At 51.7% G+C, this 18,160-nt stretch overlaps 1 protein-coding gene across 2 annotated transcripts in view; it reads left to right on the forward strand.

The window, feature by feature from the left end:
• The first annotated feature begins 5,402 nt into the window (after window positions 1-5,402).
• The window catches only part of MXI1 (MAX interactor 1, dimerization protein), a 55,852-nt gene continuing 43,094 nt past the window's right edge, over window positions 5,403-18,160 (forward strand). The window contains exons 1-2 of one of the 2 annotated variants that reach the window (XM_084210775.1): window positions 5,403-5,724; window positions 16,314-16,428. In XM_084210775.1, coding sequence (XP_084066901.1) covers window positions 5,529-5,724; window positions 16,314-16,428 — 311 coding nt within the window. In that variant the 5' untranslated portion in view covers window positions 5,403-5,528. Of the gene's footprint in view, window positions 5,725-15,124; window positions 15,575-16,313; window positions 16,429-18,160 lie in introns of those variants that run through there. The other variant, XM_084210776.1, reaches the window with a different exon arrangement.

Genomic DNA, 18,160 nt, shown 5'->3' on the forward strand with positions numbered 1-18,160 from the left:
CTCTTGATCTGCCAGCCCAGCCCAGACTCAAGGATCAATCAGGGTATTCCTAGGAGTGATGTCAAGCTTCCAGTTGCACAGACAGAGAACTAGATCCTCCACTTGGCTCTTTTTACCAGCGGAGACACTCTTGGACCTTTTGCCACATCCATCCTCCCACCTGCCTTAGCAGGTCCCATCCATGCCTCACAGAGACACCCAGACCCACCAGGAATATTCATCATTTAATCCACCCACCAAGAGACGTGCCTTTTTTCTGCTGGCACAAGGCAATTTCAGACCATATGGGTGCTTTCCCTTAAGGGTGGGCAAGAAAAATTCCTTATTATTTTTATATCAGAACTGCATGGCAACTACTGAGAAAGGCCAAGTGTGAATGGCAGAGAACTAGTAGGAGCTGAGAAGAGCACGTGCCATCTCCCAGCCTCTGAGGCAGAAAACCTACTATTTATTACAAAGATGGAGAGCAGGGAGGGCAATTAGAAGGCTGGAAGTGAAAAAAAAAAAGCTTATTGTAAAAGCAGATCAGAGCTCTGGTTTGCCTGATGAATGCTGAGATCAGGGAGCACCATAGGATTTCAAGGAGGACCAATTCTTACAGGATTGTAGGGAAGGATTTCAAAGGAAATTAAGTAGAAGCTTTAGAGGTACTAGCAGGATGAACCTGTAAATAACAGCATCATAAATGGACCTGAGAGAAGCAGTATGGTTAGGCAAGGCAGGAGCAGGTGAGAGGGACCAGCACCAGTATTTGTAGCTTAGTTATTTCCAGCACACACCAAAAGAGAGATCAAGGACAGATTGCAGAGGTGATGTGGCAGCGTGGGCAGCCAGAGACACCCGGTGAAACCACGGAGCTTCCTGAGCCCCAGCAAAGGATCAGGAGAGCTCAAAAGCCTGAGGATCCACCTTATGCACGACAGCTGCTGGAGCAGGCACCTGCAACCCTGACAAGGGCCTTTCTCCTGGAGCACCTCTGAGTTACCCTGATCTCTTGTTCCATTTGGGGAGCAGTGGGGAAGTGAAAGGCCATTGTAATGATGGCTTCAGAAGAGGGCTGGATCCACCCCCCACTCTGGGTCTGGCCAAGTGGGAGTCAGGCTCCAAAGCATCCCTAAGGACACGGAGCCCTCGGCTGCAAACATCTAGCAGCCCCACAGAAGGATGTGTGGCCCTGCTGTAAATCACAGTCCCATGTCACGCCTTGGGACAAGGGACAACAGGCAGCTATAGCAGGTGGCAGCTGGGGCCTGGCAGGACAGCCTGGAGCCAGTGCTCCTGGGGAGAGTTACATGTATTAATTATTGACTAGTGAAAGAAGGGATATGAGATTTCACTGACCTCTCTGTATCTCTGTGTGCAGGCAGATTTCTGCACCCCAACTAAATCAGGCTTGGGCAAGGAGAGGAGCAATGCCTGCGCTCACCATTGGGCTGGGGCCATAAGGAGTGATGCCAGTGGCACTAAAAACTTCCTGGGTCTAACAGCAAAATCAAGGGTTTAGGAGTCACCCAGGTTTCATGAGAGAACTTCTCTCCCTCCAGGGTACAGCTGCTCCAGACCAGCTCTAGCCCATCCCCACCACAACAACTGTGTCCATTAAAAAAAAAAAAAGAAGACGCTTGATAGCCTCCAAACAATTTTTCAATATCTTTGTATCAGTCTTGTGCAGCAAGAAATGCCTGCCCATGGCAGACAGGCAGCACAACTATCACTTGGAAAATGAGTTAGTCCTTCCAAAAGAACTGCAGCAGACTTTTAAAGGCAGGTGAAATTTTAAAAGGATTACATTGGGATTAGCCTGAAAGGAGAGAGCAGGTGCTTCCAGGAGCTTTTGCAGACCAAAATCCAGGGCTGTCTTGGCTCCCACCCTTTAAAACCCTCTCTGAACCCTGCCAGGTCTGTCCAGGGGTGATTTACGCTGGTGCTGCCACTGGAACAAACTGAATGGATAACACCTGCGATGTGGAGAAACAGCTGCTGCGTGTGATACCAGCAGAACAAGGTCAAAATACACCCACCTTAGGGGACTTAGCATTTGTGCTCAGAGCAGCAGCTCTGTTTTTCTCTGTTCAGCCCAACATGGGCACCACACACACATGAGATGATTCCCATGGCAGAGGGGAAGGGATGCTCACTCTCTATCCCTGGGGTTTCTCATGGCACCTCACACAACCTGTTAGCTTTGCACCTAAACCCACACCTTGCTATGTTATGCAGCACTGCAAAATAAAGCACTTCAGCAATCTTACCTCTTATCCAATCCAATCCCCAAATGATAGGGTGGATATTTTTCCCTGTCTTTACAGGTGTGAACTTGGCAACATCCCTGTGGGCACCCAACCTCTGCACGCCTCGGCCATGCTCCCCTTGCTGTGCCACACTGAACTGAGGGCAGCTTGCAGCCACAGGCTGCTGATAAAAGGTCCAGGGATGTCCCATGATGTGAGAGCTGCCTTGGCCACCTGCCTGGAAGCAGGGGCCGTGCCAACAGTGTGGGTGGTGGGGCTGAGCCAGTGGCTCACCCCAGCTCACCCCAACTCCCATTGCCATGGGCCCATGGGGCTGCACTCAGATCTTCCATTTTTGCCTGAGAAGCAGCTTCCCCACCGCCTTGCAGAGAAAAAATTGACAGTGAGACTTAAGGATGAGCTCAAAGGTTGAACAAAGTACAAGAGAAGGCAAATAAAGAGAGCATGACCTTAAATGGCTGTATTTAGAAGGCTGCAGTGGATGAGGGCGCTGGACCAAGGCTGCTGGATGTGCAGAGCTGGCAATACTGCCAAACTTCTTCCCTTATCACTCCTGTGTTGAGTCTCTGATTCTGGGTTCTTTCCACTGCCCACCCTTTTTTTTTTGGTACCCCACAGCCCACGTCCCCTAAAGCCTCCATTCCTCTTGAGCCAGTTCCATTTGAATACCTGCCCTTGGACCATTCCCTCAGGAATACTTCTCTCTGTGGAAGTGCCTTTAAAGAGAAATTATACTGGAACTAAGCTAGAAGGGAAAGGGATCAAAATTATTATTATTCTGGCTTCAAACCTGGGAAGTCACTGGGAAAAGTGGTACCTGCTGATCCAGCACAAATTCATACAAAGCATTTCAAAAATTGCTAGAGAAGTGTTGTGCAGGTGCACAAGGAGGACCAAGAAATGCAGTAGGTTAACAGAGGATGCTGTTACCATTAGGCACAAGATCTACAGTATGGACTCTGGATGGCCAAACACATCCTCATCCTCTGAGATTTTTAAATCATCCAATTTTTAAGCAAACTGATGCTGGCTGCCTCTGGTGCCTTGTGTGTGTTTCAGCAATGACCTCTTGTACTTTAAGGTGAGGTCATGGAAAGCCTTCTGCCCGATGGTGAGCCAGCAGAGAGGGGCCCTCAGTGTCCAGCCAAGCCGGACAGCTGCTTGTGTCCAGGTCCCCAATGGCTGCAAGTGAGGTTGATTGGAGCACTCCCACCACCAGCTCAATCCCTGCACAATTAGAAAGCCAGAGACTTTCTGACTGATGTTTTAATGGGAGTGTTTGCCCATGCAGGCTTGTAAAGCAGGAATTGTGTCTTATCTCAGCTAGTCAGTGGAGTTAATAAAAGCCAAGTACATTCTGAGTCCTTCACTTGCCTGGATGTACCCTGTGTCTCATCCTGGCTCCCACCTCTGCTCAGCCCTTGCTTTCCCAGCTGAAATCCTGCTCTTAGGGATGGCCAGTTGCCTGCGGGTGCTGAGCACACCTGAGCCTGGCAGCGGCGTTCTGTCCCGCCCCACTCCCAGCACACCAGGCTCTGCCTTCTTCACTCTTCTTCAGGCCACGACTAAATCTAGATGATGTTGTGTGCCCTCCCCCTACACCATCCCGCTCTGGGCTGCCAAACGCAGTGATGGGACAAGTCGCGGCATTGTCGATGTGGCAGCAGCCATGTGGTGCTGCCGGCACGGAGGAGGTGCCATCTGGCCGAGGGAGAGGCTGTGTTGAGCCGCACTGCACGGGGAGGTGGCCCAGCCCCGGCATGTGCCGTGGGAAGGGCATGTGACCGACGAAATCCTGCAGCCATGCTTCCCAAAAATAGCCTGCTGGCCCCCAGCAATTGGGTGCCGCAGGGATTTCGTTGCTTGCGCTGCAGTCTGGGGCACCGTCCCCTCTCAGATGATTCAGGTCCCCGTGATGCTGCGGGCTCCAGGTACCCATTAGCAATTACTAACCGAGTCCTCCTAAACGCCACCACGACCTCTCTTTGCTCTGCAGCCAGTTCCGGTCCCTGGGAGGCCGGTGAGCCCGGCGAGACCCACGGAGCCCCACAGCAGCCGGGTGTGAGCAGGTCCCCACGCCCCGGCACATCTCTGGTGCGATGCTTCTCCCCAGCCGCTCCCACAGGGCTCCTCAGAGGAACCAGACCAACCCGACCGGCCGGGCAGGAGCGGGGCTTTGTGCTGCAAACGTAGCACCGTGTTTCGGGTGCTGCTGTCACGGACAGAAGGGGAGCCAGGAGGGTGCTGGAGGTCATTTGCTGCCAGCCTGGCACTAGTGGAGTCCACTCTGCCTACCCCCGCAAAATTCATGGACCCGAGATTGCAAATGACTTCTGGAAGTGCCAATCCTTGCCCTTCTCCTCAGTCTGGGTCAGGTCCTGCGCTCTCTCCTCCGGGCGCAGCTGCTCTTTCTCACCTCCCTGACTGCAAAAGAAGGGGAAAACAAGCTATAGTGTGCCCGGCCCTGACCCCAGGTCTGCAGGGATGGATATGGAGAGGGTGAGGGAGGCTGGTGCATTCCTTGCCTGCTCTCCGCCTTCGATTTACTTTGGAAAAAAATAATTTATTAATTGCTTTTAGAGTCTGAACCCAGAGAGAGCTTTCTGGGGGGTACTGCATAATAGAGGAGGAGTAATTTGACATCAAACCGCTAGTGCTTCACGCCGAGGCGCCCCTTTGGAGTTCAGGGCTTCCCTGCAGCGCTGGCCCCATCGCCCCCAGCGCTGGGTGCAGGATGGGCTCCCCAGTCCGCCTGTCACGCTGGGTCCCTGACCAGGGACAGACCCTCGGGCAGTGGCGGGAGGTGACACGGGGTGACAAGAGGCAGGGCAGGCTTGGCTGTGCCTCTGTGTCCTGGGGGAGGGTGCAGCTGGGCCCCAACCAGTGCCACCATCGCCGGGAGCGCGGTGCCACCACCGCCGGCGCAGCAGCCGGCGCCTCTTTTTAAGGGGTCGTTCCCCGCCGCGGAGCTGTAACACATCCCGGGGCTGCTGAGCGGCGACCCGCCGGTCCCCCCCGCCCCGGGACAAGCCCGGCCCTGCCCCACCGGCCGCCCCACCCGCGCCGGGCGCCGCGCAGCCGCCGGCGCTCGCACTCCGCAGGCGCGGCCGGGCCGGGCCGCCCCGCCGGGGCGCGGGGGGGGCGGGACGGCGGCGGCCCGTGGGGCGACACAGCGGCGGGGCGGGCGGCGGCAGCGCTGGGACCGCGGCGGCCGCCGGGCTCGCCGGCAGACGGACGGACGGACGGACGCAGCGCAGCACGGAGAGGCGGCGGGGCATGGGGAAACGCGGCCGGCCGCGGAGGGAGCCGCGGAGCGAGCCGCGGAGCGCAGGGGCGGCCGGCGGGGCCCGGTGCCCCCTCGGGGACATCTGCAACACGAGCCCCGCGGCTGGCATGGACACCTTCCTCTACAACGTGCAGGTGCTCCTGGAGGCCGCCAGCTACCTGGAGCGGATCGAGAAGGAGAATAAAAGTAAGTGCGGGCTGGCGGCCGTGGCCGCGCGTGTGCGTGACCGCGGGGCGGTCAAGGGGAGTAAGAAAAATAAACCAAACTTTCGGCTGGCTGCAGGGGCCGGCGACGCAGTGACAAAGGGCGCCGGGGCTGGCCTGCACCCCCCGCGGCAGAGCCGTGCGTGCGACCCCCGCCGCCACTGGGGAGACCGGGCCCGGGGGAAAGTTTAGGATGGAGAGTGGAGCGGGGCGGCGCGGGGAGGGGGGGGCGCATCTCTGGATCTCGGGGAGAGCGGGCTCGGAGTGGCACCGAGAGGGGCCGGGGGGGGCGGCGGGCCAGAGCCGGTGGCGGAGCCGGAGCGGCGGGGGAGGAGGCGATGACACGTCCCCGCTCCCCCCGCCGGGGCATGGGCAGAGTCACGTAGGCAAGTGGCAGCGCTCGCCAGGTAGCCGGCGGGGACGAGAGGGCAGAGCAGAGCAGTGCCGTGCAAGGCAGGGCAAGCGTCCGGTGCGGGGCGGTGGCCAGCCGCGCCGCTAGATAGCCTCCTGCTCCGCGGGCGCGGAGGGTGCGCGTAGCCCGCGGCTTTCCTCCGCGGAGCGGTCTTCTGCGCGGGCACGCGAGCCGCGAAGAACGGCGGCACCGCGAGGAAAAAGCGCTTTGGGAACAAAGGGGCGGCCGTGGCCCGCGGCGGAGCGCGGCCGCGGACCCCGCGCAGTGGCGGAGCGCACTCCAGCGGCGCTGCGCCCGGCGCGCCCCGCCCCGCGGGCGGACACATGGTTCGCACATGGAGCCAGCGAGCCGCGCTCATTGGCCGCCGCCTCCCGGGGGCGGGGCCGCGCGTCCCGCTCCGCCAATGCGCGGCGCCGGGGTCCCCCGTGTGACGTCACGCGTTGCCGAGCGGCCCGGGGGGGCGCGGGCCCGGGGGGGGCTCTGCCCGGGGGCTCCGGGGCCCTGCGAGCCCGAGGGTGTCACATGGACACCTCGACGGGAGCCCCGGGCTCCGCTCCGCCACCGGCGCTTTGCCCTCGTTTTGCTCTGGTTTCTCTGTTACTCTTTGTTTTAGCCTCTATTTTTTTTTATTTATTTTTTTTATTTATTTATTTTTTTAATTTATCTGCCCTCTTCGTTTTCATGTTTGGGGGTTCCCCCCCCCCCCTTTTTTCCTCCGCGGAGCATGTGCTGCGTCTTGTTTTCCGTTGAACTTTACAAAGGCATCAGCGAGTCCCTCGCCACGCGTCTCCATCGCACCATGACCCTCTCCTCGCCGTTCACCCCCTATGGCAGCTGTAGGTCCCGTGCAGGTGCCGATATAGGGTGCCCTTGTTCTGCGGGAAAAGCTGCGTGCACGCAGGCTCCCAGGGACAGGGATCCCACTGCGGAGGAGCTGCTCTGCCGCTAAAGCTGCAGCCAAAAGCCCTTGTTCTTTGCTCGCCCAGAACAAATCCAGGTTGCTCTTCTGTTTTGGAAAGTTCAGTCAATATTGGGGTGGGATTTTTTTTCTCACGTGTTAATTGTTGTTTCGTAATGAATCTGCAAAGCCAAGCGTCTGAGGAGCTAAGCTGTGCCGTGAGCAGCAGCTGCGAGCAGGAAAATGACAGGAGACACCAGCAAGAACTGGGTTTGCGTGTGAAAACAGCAGCATCCCTGGTTTGGAAACTGAGTGTCAGACCGCTGGTTTTGGTTTGTTTTTTTCTCAACGAGCACTCTTATTGTGAAGGGGAACTGTCAAAATCATGGGGTTTTTTCGGGGTGGGGGGGAGATAGAATTTTCCTTGCCATTGAGATGGATAGTACCTGATCTTTTATATGCTCCATTTAAAAATGCATCATTTTACATGGTTCCTTGTTTGGAACTGGAAAATGAGTAGGGCATCAGGATACAGGATTTTTTATTGTTAGATTTTTAAAAGAGGTGTTTGCATCTAAACAACTCCGTTCCTGAGCACTTGTTTTCACTGAAGCTTTCACTAGTAATTGCTGAGGTAATAATGTTGAAAATCATCACTTTTATTAGGAAATTCTGCAAAACCTTTCAGTATTTTAATGTGCAATCAGGACATTTTAGGGTGAAAAGTCCCATTTAACCAAAGGTTCAGCTGGTGAACGTGCTGTTCAGAACGTGACTGTCATAAACCAGGCAGCTTTTACGTGTTGCTCCCAAACAAAGAAAAATGCTGCTGGGATTGGAAAACAATCTCTGAGCCCTACTGGCCCTATCTAAACTAAGGAACAGCTGCAGAAGCGGGAGCGTTGTATCCTAATGTATATACATCTCCTTTCTGGGAAGGGATTTGCATGCAGAGCTCAGGTTATTGCACCAAGAGAATGCTGTGCCCTTTCACCTGCCAGGGCAGGGGTGATTCCTCAGTGCACCCAGTGCTGCAGCCTGGCAGAGATGTTTCTAATGGTCACTCCTCATTATTGTCTCTGAACTCACTAATATTATTATTATTCACAATAATAGAGGGGGGCAGCTCAAAAAAGTTTGGTGATAGAGACTGCCAGACTCAGTTGCAGTCAGACTTGGTGCTTGCCTGCTTCCTGCAGAATGCCCAGGTCATTTGACTGTGGTGTTACAAAGGGTGTAATGAGCTATTTTGGTGTTACTCCCATCAGGAAGGTAGCTGAGTCACAGCCCTGTTGTGCCAGGTGCTGTACATGCAGGGGAGTGACAGTGCCCTGCCCCAAGGAAACAGTCTTAAAAAAATAGAGGTGACAGCTAGATGTTTGTCTCTTCCTGGCCAGGATGGGTGACAGGGACAGAGCTGGTTGGGATCAGCATCACAATGGTATGGAAGCTGAAGGGCTTCAGTAGCCATAGGAAGGAATTTAAGGAAGGGCTATTAAGGTTCTGAGAGCTCAAGTGGTTTTCCTCATAGTTTTATGGTTTCTGATAAACCACATTCAGTGTCCTCATTCATTTTCCAAGCCTTTGGTGGCTGTGCCATGTTATTCACCTTCTCCAAACACTGTCCTCAGCAGGAGCAGATGCTGCTTGGTAGAGGGGCCCCCTGAGAGGTGGACACAGCCTCTTCTCTTGTGGATCCAAATGCTTGGATATTCCAGATGTGCATGTCACACCTTCTGGTGACAGAGGAGCAACTACAAGGAAGTTTTCAGCCTCCAAAACACACCTACCCTTATCTGCAGGTCAGTGGTACAAGGCAGACAGCAGAGCTTTCCATGTCTAGGGCAGGACTTGGAGATAAGGCAGGAGTTTCCTCCCTGCCTGAGGCTCAGGCAGAAATATGGAGATGATGATGATTTACATTTATAGGTCCCACATCCTATCGTTGTGGTCATGAATAATAGCTGAGGGGCCATGGGTTGGCTGGGTGATGTGGAAACAGAACCACAGGGCAGAGAGCCATGGAGCAGGGTAGGATATACTGTCAGGGCTATGGTAGGGGGAGGCAGTGTTAAGGAGTGGCCTCTCAGCATCACCCTTATAGTATTCACTTATATTTTAAAATATTAGAACAAAAATGACCTCTGTTACAGTATGGTGACAGGGAAGGTTAGAATCCTCTTATCAGACTCCTGAGTATTTTAGCTACTGAAATATAACAGAATTATTTTTCCAGTTGAGCCTCTGGGAGGAATAACAGTGCTGCCTGCCTTCTTCCTGCAGTTCTCATGGTGAGACCACAAAACCCAATCCCAACACACCTTGCTAAGTGACATGTACAGGTTTCCAAATGACCTGTTTCTAGAAATTTAAGCTTGTTATCCAAGGTATAGAAACGTCACATGAAGAAAGTTACAGTGGCTGTTTTCAGAAATGAAAGTTGTGCTGAGGGCAGCTCTGTTGATACATCTGTAACCTCTGCAAATGCCACTTCATGAATAAGCAGGGCTGAAAATCTGTAGCAGCTGAAATGCGGGGATTTGGAAGATGTTTTTAAAGGGACCTGGAGTAAACTCTGCTGAGGTTTAGTATTGTGCCAGGCATCCCCTTTGTGTGTGTGGACTCATGTTTTTGTCAGTAGGAGTTGCACAAACACATGATGAATCCTTCGGATAGGATGACTTATCTGTAATAGGCATGGTGTGTAATACATTCTGATCTCACTACAGATACAGACCTGTGTTGCCATATCCTCTTCCAAAAGCATGAAGGCAATCAAGTCTCTGTAACAGGGGTGACAAGTTCACAAGTCTAATAGAGGTGTGCATGCATGGGACAGTGGACCTTGGCCCTTGCAGGAGACAGCTAGATCTTCTTCAAGTGCTGGCTATGTTTATTGATCTTCTGACCAGGAATAACAAATGGATGATCGTAGATTTGTCCTTTGCTCCTGAATAATTTTCTCTGAGGGAGAAGACAACTGAGCCTTGGGGATGAATTAACAGTATCTTCATCATGGGGCAACTCCCACTGTTTGTGTGCTGCTTAGGGTCTTTTTCTGACAAACCAAAGAAATATTAGAAACCTGTAATTAGCAGAGGGCAGAAGAAGCTGGTACCGCCTTTGGTCTGCATGCAGAGCTCCCATTGTATCAATGAGACCTGACCACATGGCTCAAGGTCAGTGTAGATGGTCTTGGGTCTTATGGTGATGTGATATATAGAGCAGTGTGGGACCCCTTTATTTATATATTTTCCATCCAACTCACAGTAAACCCCTTTCATTCCTCCTGGTTCATGACCTGGCCACTGTGATTCATGTGTTAGCCACTTCCAGGTTGGGGTGCTTTGACTCATGCTGTTTGGACCTCAGCATAGAATTCAGAAGGAAGCCAAAGCAGCAGAAATGATAGGGCAGAGGTACAACCATGGAACTGTGCCAGAAGCACTGCTGAGAACCGATCGCATCCCTTGTCAGCCGAGCATCCTGAGAGCTGGAGGAGAAGCACCTTCTGCCGCTGGCTGAAGAACCCTACCTTCTTGTTATTTAGCTGAAAGACTCTGTTTTTGTTTGTTTTTTTTTTTTTTGCGGACATTCCTCTTAATTTTGCAGCTGGATCAGTTAAGTGACTGAATCAAAGTTACAGAGTAAGTCACTGACTCAGTATAAATTTGGGCACAGCACAGGTCTGAAAACAGAGCACATCTCATTGAGAGAAGGAGCAAGTGACCCAAAGAGCCAATGGATCTTTGGCTTTTATCTTATTGTTTGGCAGAGCTTAGTCTTTGAATCAGAGCATGCACTTTATTCCTGTTCAAACTCTTGGATATCCCAGAGGTTTGGTTCTGAGAAATGTCTGTCCTCAGTGGTGGATGGGTTCCAGGTACCAGTGGGAGTGCTGAAATGGATTATAAGATGGCTTGCAAAAGAGTGAAGCTCCTGGATGAGAAATGAGGGCTTGTCCTGTAGGCACTTGTAGGTCCCTTAGTGAAGGTATTGCAAGCCTTGGAAGGGAGTTGAGTAGGTGGGACTTGGGTCGTGCTCCAGTCTGCTGCTGCAAGTCCTGCAATACTGAGCTATTACAGTCGTGACTACAAGAACAGACACCTGTTTGTTACAGTGTGTGCTGATTATGTTGTTCAGATCTTGTTCCCCTCACTAGAGAAAGAGGACTGGTATGGTTCTGCTGTTCCCAGAAATTTGGGGAATCACTGAATCTTTTGAGAGTGCCAGAAAATGGTTCCTACCAGGGATCTCTGTTTATGCTTTGATTGCACAAGTGTTAGATTTCAAGGATTTGAAAACAATATTAAGAGTTTGGAGGTTTTTTGTGAAGGTGGGCAAAGGAAGCGCTTATGGCTGTTGCCATCTTAATGTTCCTCCCAGAAAATGCACATGGTTGGGAACAGGAGGATTTTAGCAAAAGCCAAATACAGAATGAAAAACAAGGCAGCTTAGCCAAAGGGATTGCCCTTATTGAAAATAACTTCCACGTTGCAAAGCATTGTGTTATTTCTAAGGTTTGTGTTCAAAGCACAGGGCTGGGCATCTTGATTTGTGAGACGTGTTCCTGTTCCACCTCTGACTTAGGGTGTGTCTTCATGTGAGTAATTATGCTGCTTACACCTCAGTTTCCCTTCCTGTTGAGTGGAAAGAAAATAGCTAAAGTAATTTTGGGTTGAGAAGCTTAAAGCATTACTTTTGGAAAGCTCTTAAAAAATTTCCCTGATGGAAGTTGCTAGTTTAATGTAAGTGATGGTGATGTTGATAAAAAACAGATCACATCTGTTATACTTGATGAAAATAGTACAGCAGCATTTCAGATGTAAATATTAATTGATTTCTGCACTGCAGATTTCTTCTTGGATATTTAAATTATTGCTAAGGAGGAGGGAAAGGCTATCAGGGAGATTAACAAATCCATTATTAAGGCTGGAAATGGAGGGTTGCCGAAGTGCCATTTAATAAAATGTAAAAAGCCCCTTTCTAAAGGGCGAAGCAGCAGAACACACAATGAAAGTGAATCACAGCTGCCAGAAGGGATGCCAGCAGCAAGCACTTATAATCAGAAAACTGTACTTACAGATCATTCGGAGCCACTAAATTAAATGATCTCATTCTCCCCTAAAATACTCTTCCCTTAGCCCCTCCCTAGTGTTGCCTGTGGATTGCTCAACCACATTTAAAATCTGACTTTGGGGGATTTTTGGTCAGCAGTTGAATGGCGTTGGGTCTCTTCATGCTATTTACTTTCCACCCACTTTTGTTTCTGTCACACTCTGGCATTTTGCAGGCTGACCTGCCCACATGAGCGCTTGGGATGGCAATTGCAAGATTTTACAGATCTGCTGTGGCTCCATAGTTGACTTGCTTGTTCTCTAGGGCTCCTTCTTTGGGGAAATGTCCCACAGTTTATTCCCAAATTTGTCTTTGATTCACACAGATTTTTTTTTTTTCTAATTTACATTGTTTACTTCAGAAACAAAGACTTGGAAGCTGAGCTGAAGTGTAAATGCAAGAGCTTATCCTACATAATTTCACACAGAACTGATCCTGCTGTTACTTCTTTCCAGGCTGATTTAATTCACTCTGTGTATCAGGATCCCACTCCTTCATCCTCTCTTGTTTTGTATCTTGAACTTTACCTTCATGAGGATGACACTCTGATATGCTCTTAGCCTACTCCTTCATTTTCCAGACATGGGTTTCCCTTTTAACCTCTAGAGTGGCACCACATATCTCCCAGTGTGCCATCAGAAAAGCTTATGGCAGTGGATGCTCCCAAGGGCCTGTTTTACAGTTATTTTGGGGCTTCATCATGAGTTTGGGGGGTTGGAGTTGCAGGGTTTGCGTTTTTTAATTTTTAGTATTCCTAATCCTGAGAAGCAAATGGCTCGCTGGTTTTGGAAGTAGGTTAAAGGAAGCTCAGTTGGAGCCCAGAAATGCTCTTGTGTTAACCTTTGTGTTGTGGAGATGTCTGTGCACCTGTGTCCGTTTCCTTAATCCAACATTTTATGAGTAGTCCTTGAGACTGCCCAAATTTGGAATTTTCCATGTGCTTTTAACAGTCTCCTCTATGGGCAGTTTCCAGGGTAGAAATATGAGGTGGAGGGAGAGAATGCTTCGTTCCCTGAGTTCTCCCCCAGACAAAAGCCAGTCTTTGCATGTGCTGGTCTGGCTGGGTGTAGGTGCATGAGTGGAGACTCTCCTGTCCGTGCAAGGACTGGGTCTGTCTTTCCCAGAATGAGGGAGGGATGTCCCTGGAGGTGTCCCAGCTTCCTTTATTTTTCAGCTATCCCACCTTAAGAGAAACAAAACAAGTCAACCCCTAGAGATTCAGAGATGAAAAGGTCTGTGTAAGAACTGAATAGTGGTATTATTTTTACCTCTATCAGCTGCAAGCCTGCAGTTTTCTGAGGAAACCTCAGAAATGGTGAATCAGCAAATTGTGTGTGGAGAAAAGTTAGCTACCCTGAATCCACTTTTTTCAGCTCTTCTCTAGTTGAGTGCTGCCGACTCTTGCAACTCCATCACGAGTCTCCTGATACTTTGTGCTCTGCCTAAAGCCCTTGCTACCAGACATAAGCCATTGATCGAGAATCTCTGCTTTTTTGGGATTTTTTTCAAGGTACTTTTCTGTCTCCCATTGTGATGGAGGAATGTTTGCAAATGTAACCAGTCATGGCCTAAAGGTTCAGAAAATAACCCCAGTCAGAACTGCAAAACAGTCTTTGGGGGATGCTAAGTCAGAATCAGTTGGAGATTCACACATTTACTATGAATGTTCTGATTCTGATCTTGAACGTTCTCTGAGTGCATCCTTTTTGAGTAAGTCAAATATTTTAGAGACCAGTATAATACCATTCTATGTTATCAGGTTTTTAAGCTCCATTCCAGCTAATGCTGAGGTTGATAAAATTCAGGGTGATAGAAGTGATCAAAGGGTTTGTACCTACATGAAAATAGGGATGCAAATACATTATTAAAGTTCTGAAAAGAGTGATCATATTGAAAGGATTTGTTAAAATGTTGAGATGGTCACTGTTGTGCCTTTTTAATGTGCTACTTCAAGTATAGTGGGTTTGCTGTCTATGGTATCTCTTGTCTATGCTCTTAAATAATCTGTGCACATTGAAAAATGGGCCTTGCTCCTTAACCTCCCATGAAAAACAATGTATCAGTCACTTCAGGTGGGAATTCCAGGCACTTGGAACCTGTGGAGTTCCATGTCCACAGGTGAGATATGGAAAGTCTCCAAATAGTGACTGTGGCATTGTGTTTTGTAGCCTCTCTCCTTTGTCCTTGCCACAGCCCTGCCAGTTCCACGTGGGTGGGCATGGAGCCCTCACCTCACCTGGGGTGCTGTGTCCAGTCCTGGGCTTCTCCGTTCGAGAGAGACACGGAGCTCCTCGAGCGGGTGCAGTGGAGGGCTACAGAGTTGGTCCGGGGACTGGAGCATCTCAGGAGGAAAGGCTGAGGGCGCTGGGCCTGCTCAGCCTCAAGAAGAGATGTCTGAGAGGGGATTTTATTAATGTCTGTCTGTTGGAAGGGACATGTCAGAGGTTGGACCAGGTTCTTTTCAGGCGGTGCCCAGCATGGGACAAGTGGTAAGGGGCAGGAACTGATACACAGTAGTCCCACCTGAACATGAAGAATTGTGTAAGTAACTGAGCACTGGCAGAGGCTGCCCAGAGAGGTTGTGGAGTCTTCTCTCGCTGGAGATACTCCAGAGCCATCTGGATGCAATCCTGTCCACTGTGCTCTGGAGTGACCCTGCTTGAGCAGGGAGGTTGACCCACCGTGGTCCCTCCCAGCGTGACCCACTCTGTGATTCTGTGACCTGACCACCCCGCCCTCGGGGTCTGGGTGGGTACGGAGCCATCCCCTCAGGCGTGGGCACACACGGCCATTGCCCCGGGAGCTGCCCCGACACGCTCCGGCGGTGCCTCGGTGCTCCCGGGAACTGCATTTCCCAGCCCGCCCCGCTCCGCTCCGCTCCGCCCGCCCGTGAGCGCCGGGCAGAGGTAAACAAAGTGCTGCGAGGCGGCGGGCGGGGCGGCGGCCGGAGGGGCCGGTCCCGCCGCGGGGCTGCCGGGCCGAGGGGGCCGCGGCTGGATCCTGGCAGGGCCCGGCGCGGGGGCGCATCGGGGCTGGCTGCGGGGACAGCGCTCGGCCGGGCGCTGGGGACGGGGCTGGGGCAGGAATAAGCGCTCGCCGCTCCCCGGCGGGAGCATCCCGGAGCGGGTCCTCCCTCCGGCATTTCCTCGCGTGTTCCCTTGCCGCTCCTCGCCCTCCCAGGAGAGCCGCCCCCGGGACGGTGTGACGAGGCCCGGGCACTGGGCAGAGACGGCGATCCCCGGCGCCTCCCCACCGCAGCCGCCCCCGTGTCCAGCGGGGAAGCCGGGAGCGTGGGGGCGGAGGGCGGCCCGGGGCTGCGGAGCCCCCCGGCCATGGAGCAGGTCCAGATGATCAACATCCAGCGGCTGCTGGAGGCGGCTGAGTATCTGGAACGAAGGGAGAGAGGTAATGGGGGGAGGATGGGTGCCCTCCGTGAGGGGAACGGGTCTGGGGTCAGATCCCCGCCGAGGGGCGAGAGTGACCCCGAGAAGGAATCAGAGCCGGTGTTTGCCGGCGGGATGGTGGTAAATCCCCAGCAGCGAGGGGCTGGATGAAGGATAGGGCTGATGAGTCCTCCTGAAGGTGGTGGATGAGGTGGAATGTTTTTGCAGAGTGGGGGAGGTTGACGTGGATGTGGTTTCTGGGAGGAAAAGGGGGTATTTGGTGTGAAAGTTTTCCACTGGGCAGGAGGGATGGTGGTGGGTGGCTCTGGCTCAGCACAGACGTCAGTGGCACCGTGAAATACATCTGGTTTGCCTGGTTCAGATAGGTTGGGCAGGAGGAGAGAGATGAGGCACTTTCTGGACTGTCATGGTTTGGTTTTTTTTAATATTTTCAATGTTTGAGTGGTGGTGACCTTCCTCCAGGGTTGGCAGAGACTTTATACTTCCCTTCCTCCCTTATCTCCAACCCCAGTCCACTTCCCTGTGAAGTGAATATATCCTCAGTTGTTTCCCTGAGCTGTTGTGATCAAGGGCCTCCCCAGCTAGGCCAACGGGTTAGTGGTGAGGCCTGCCTGCTGACTTCTTTATTGTTTTTTTCCTTCTTTATTTTTTTTTTCCTCTCCTTTTTGTTTTTGGGTTTTTTTTTTTTGGTTGGTTGTTGGTTTTTGTTATTAATGCCTTGCCTGTTGGTTCTCTTGCAGAGTGTGAGCATGGCTATGCCTCAGTTCCAAGCCCTGGACTACAAGACTCAAAGCCCCCGCGGAGGCTGAGCCGGGCACGGAAATACAGTGGCAGCCTTGCCAGTATTGCCACCAGGTACGGTGTGGGCAGGGCTGCCTGGGGGGGTCAGAGCTGCAGAAGAACGTTGGAGGCCGTGGAGAGAAACTTGCTCTCTTGGAAAAATGGGAAGAGAATCTGAACAGCTAGAGGGATTCAGAGCTGGGGCACACAAGTGCAGTGTTCATTCTGGATCTGTGGCACTGGAAGTAGAGGGGACACAGGGGAGCTGGATCTGAAGTGGCACTGCCAGCTGACACCATGCCAAGTCTCAGATGCTGCAGAGGGAAGGGGAATAGGGAGATCTGTTCATAAGGTTTAGGGAGGAGGTAGGCAATAGCTATTCCCATTATATACAGCTGATGTCTTTCCAACCCAGAAATCACTGCTTTTAAGGGATAGTGCATGTGCAGCCTGGGTGCTTTGGGATTGTAATGACAGGCATGATTTGAAGCAAGGAAATGTTTTGAAATGAATCCCCTACAACAAATGGGAGAGAGGGAGATGACTGACTGTAATGTACAACATGTTAAAAATTCAGTTCAGGAAAACAAAGCTGTGTTTCAGTCTGCCTTTCAGGGCAGTGGGATTTCCCAGCTTTTTGGTAATTGTAGAACTCCATGTTTTTGACACTTTTCTTATTATACGATGGCACATTTTTTTGGTTTCTTAAATCTAGAAGAGACAATAGGATTAAGCCTATTGCCTGTTGCTGTGGTTGCATCTGCCTCTTCCCTCTCATTCCTCTTCTTTTTATTTTTATTTGCTACCTTCTGTAGGTTTGTTCAGACCTTGTTGAGACCTTCTGAGACAGAGAAACTTTAGAAACATAAAGTGTGCCTTTGAAAAGGCACTTGCAAGCTTGCTTTTACTGCAGCAAGGCCTGTGCAATCCATAAAATGGTGGCAGGTGGCTCAGGTGATTAAGGCTTTCTTAAGGCCATCGGGAAGGACCTGTAAAGGCCTAAGGGGAAGGTGCCTTTGCTTGCAGTGATTCTGCTTCGGCAGCATTTGATAATAAAGGTGGTTTGAAGCGATGTTGGGACACCTTGCTGTGGGGAAGTTTTCTCCATCAGGATCAGCATATCTTGAGCTCTTTGTATGCTCAATGTTTGTATTTGCTTCTCTACTTCATACAGCCTCTCCTAATTTGAGGGCAGTTGTAGCTCTTTACTGATTATCATGAACCAAAACCCCCAGTCCTGTGACTTTGTGTTGGAAAATTATGGCAAATGCTGAATTGAGGTCGGTATTTTTCTCTCTAGGTTTCCCACATACTATTTTTCCATCCCACACCTCTTTGTCTCAAAGGCCTTTGTCATGGCAACCTGCCCTTCTCCAGAGGAGGGCTGGAAGCACATCCCCCTCAGGAACTCCTTAACACTGAATCCAGCAGCCTGTAGGCTGGAGAGGGATGCAGAGCACTCCCAGTCCCTGGGGCCAGGGTGCTCAGCAGGCCCTGCCAGCACAGAGCTCCAGGTACAGCTCTCCCGGGGCAGCTCTGGTGCTGACACCAGCCTGCTGGGCCCTTGAGTCTGACAGGCTGAATATGTTCTTGTGGGGGGAAAGGCAACAGAGAAGCAGAAGAGGTTCTTTCTAGTCTTACTTAAACCTTCTTTATGCAAGGAATACTGAGGCCAGATTGAATCTTCAGAGTGAGAGCTTTGTTACCCAGAGTGTTTCCTCCTGTGGTTGTTTCAGCCTCAGGGAGTGACCAGTGTCAGGTCTGCTCCAGGCAGGGACCAGAGTGGGTCTTTTTGGGAGCTCAGACC

The sequence above is a fragment of the Fringilla coelebs genome (assembly GCF_963513975.1).
Source record: "Fringilla coelebs genome assembly, chromosome: 8".
Lineage (NCBI taxonomy): Eukaryota > Metazoa > Chordata > Aves > Passeriformes > Fringillidae > Fringilla > Fringilla coelebs.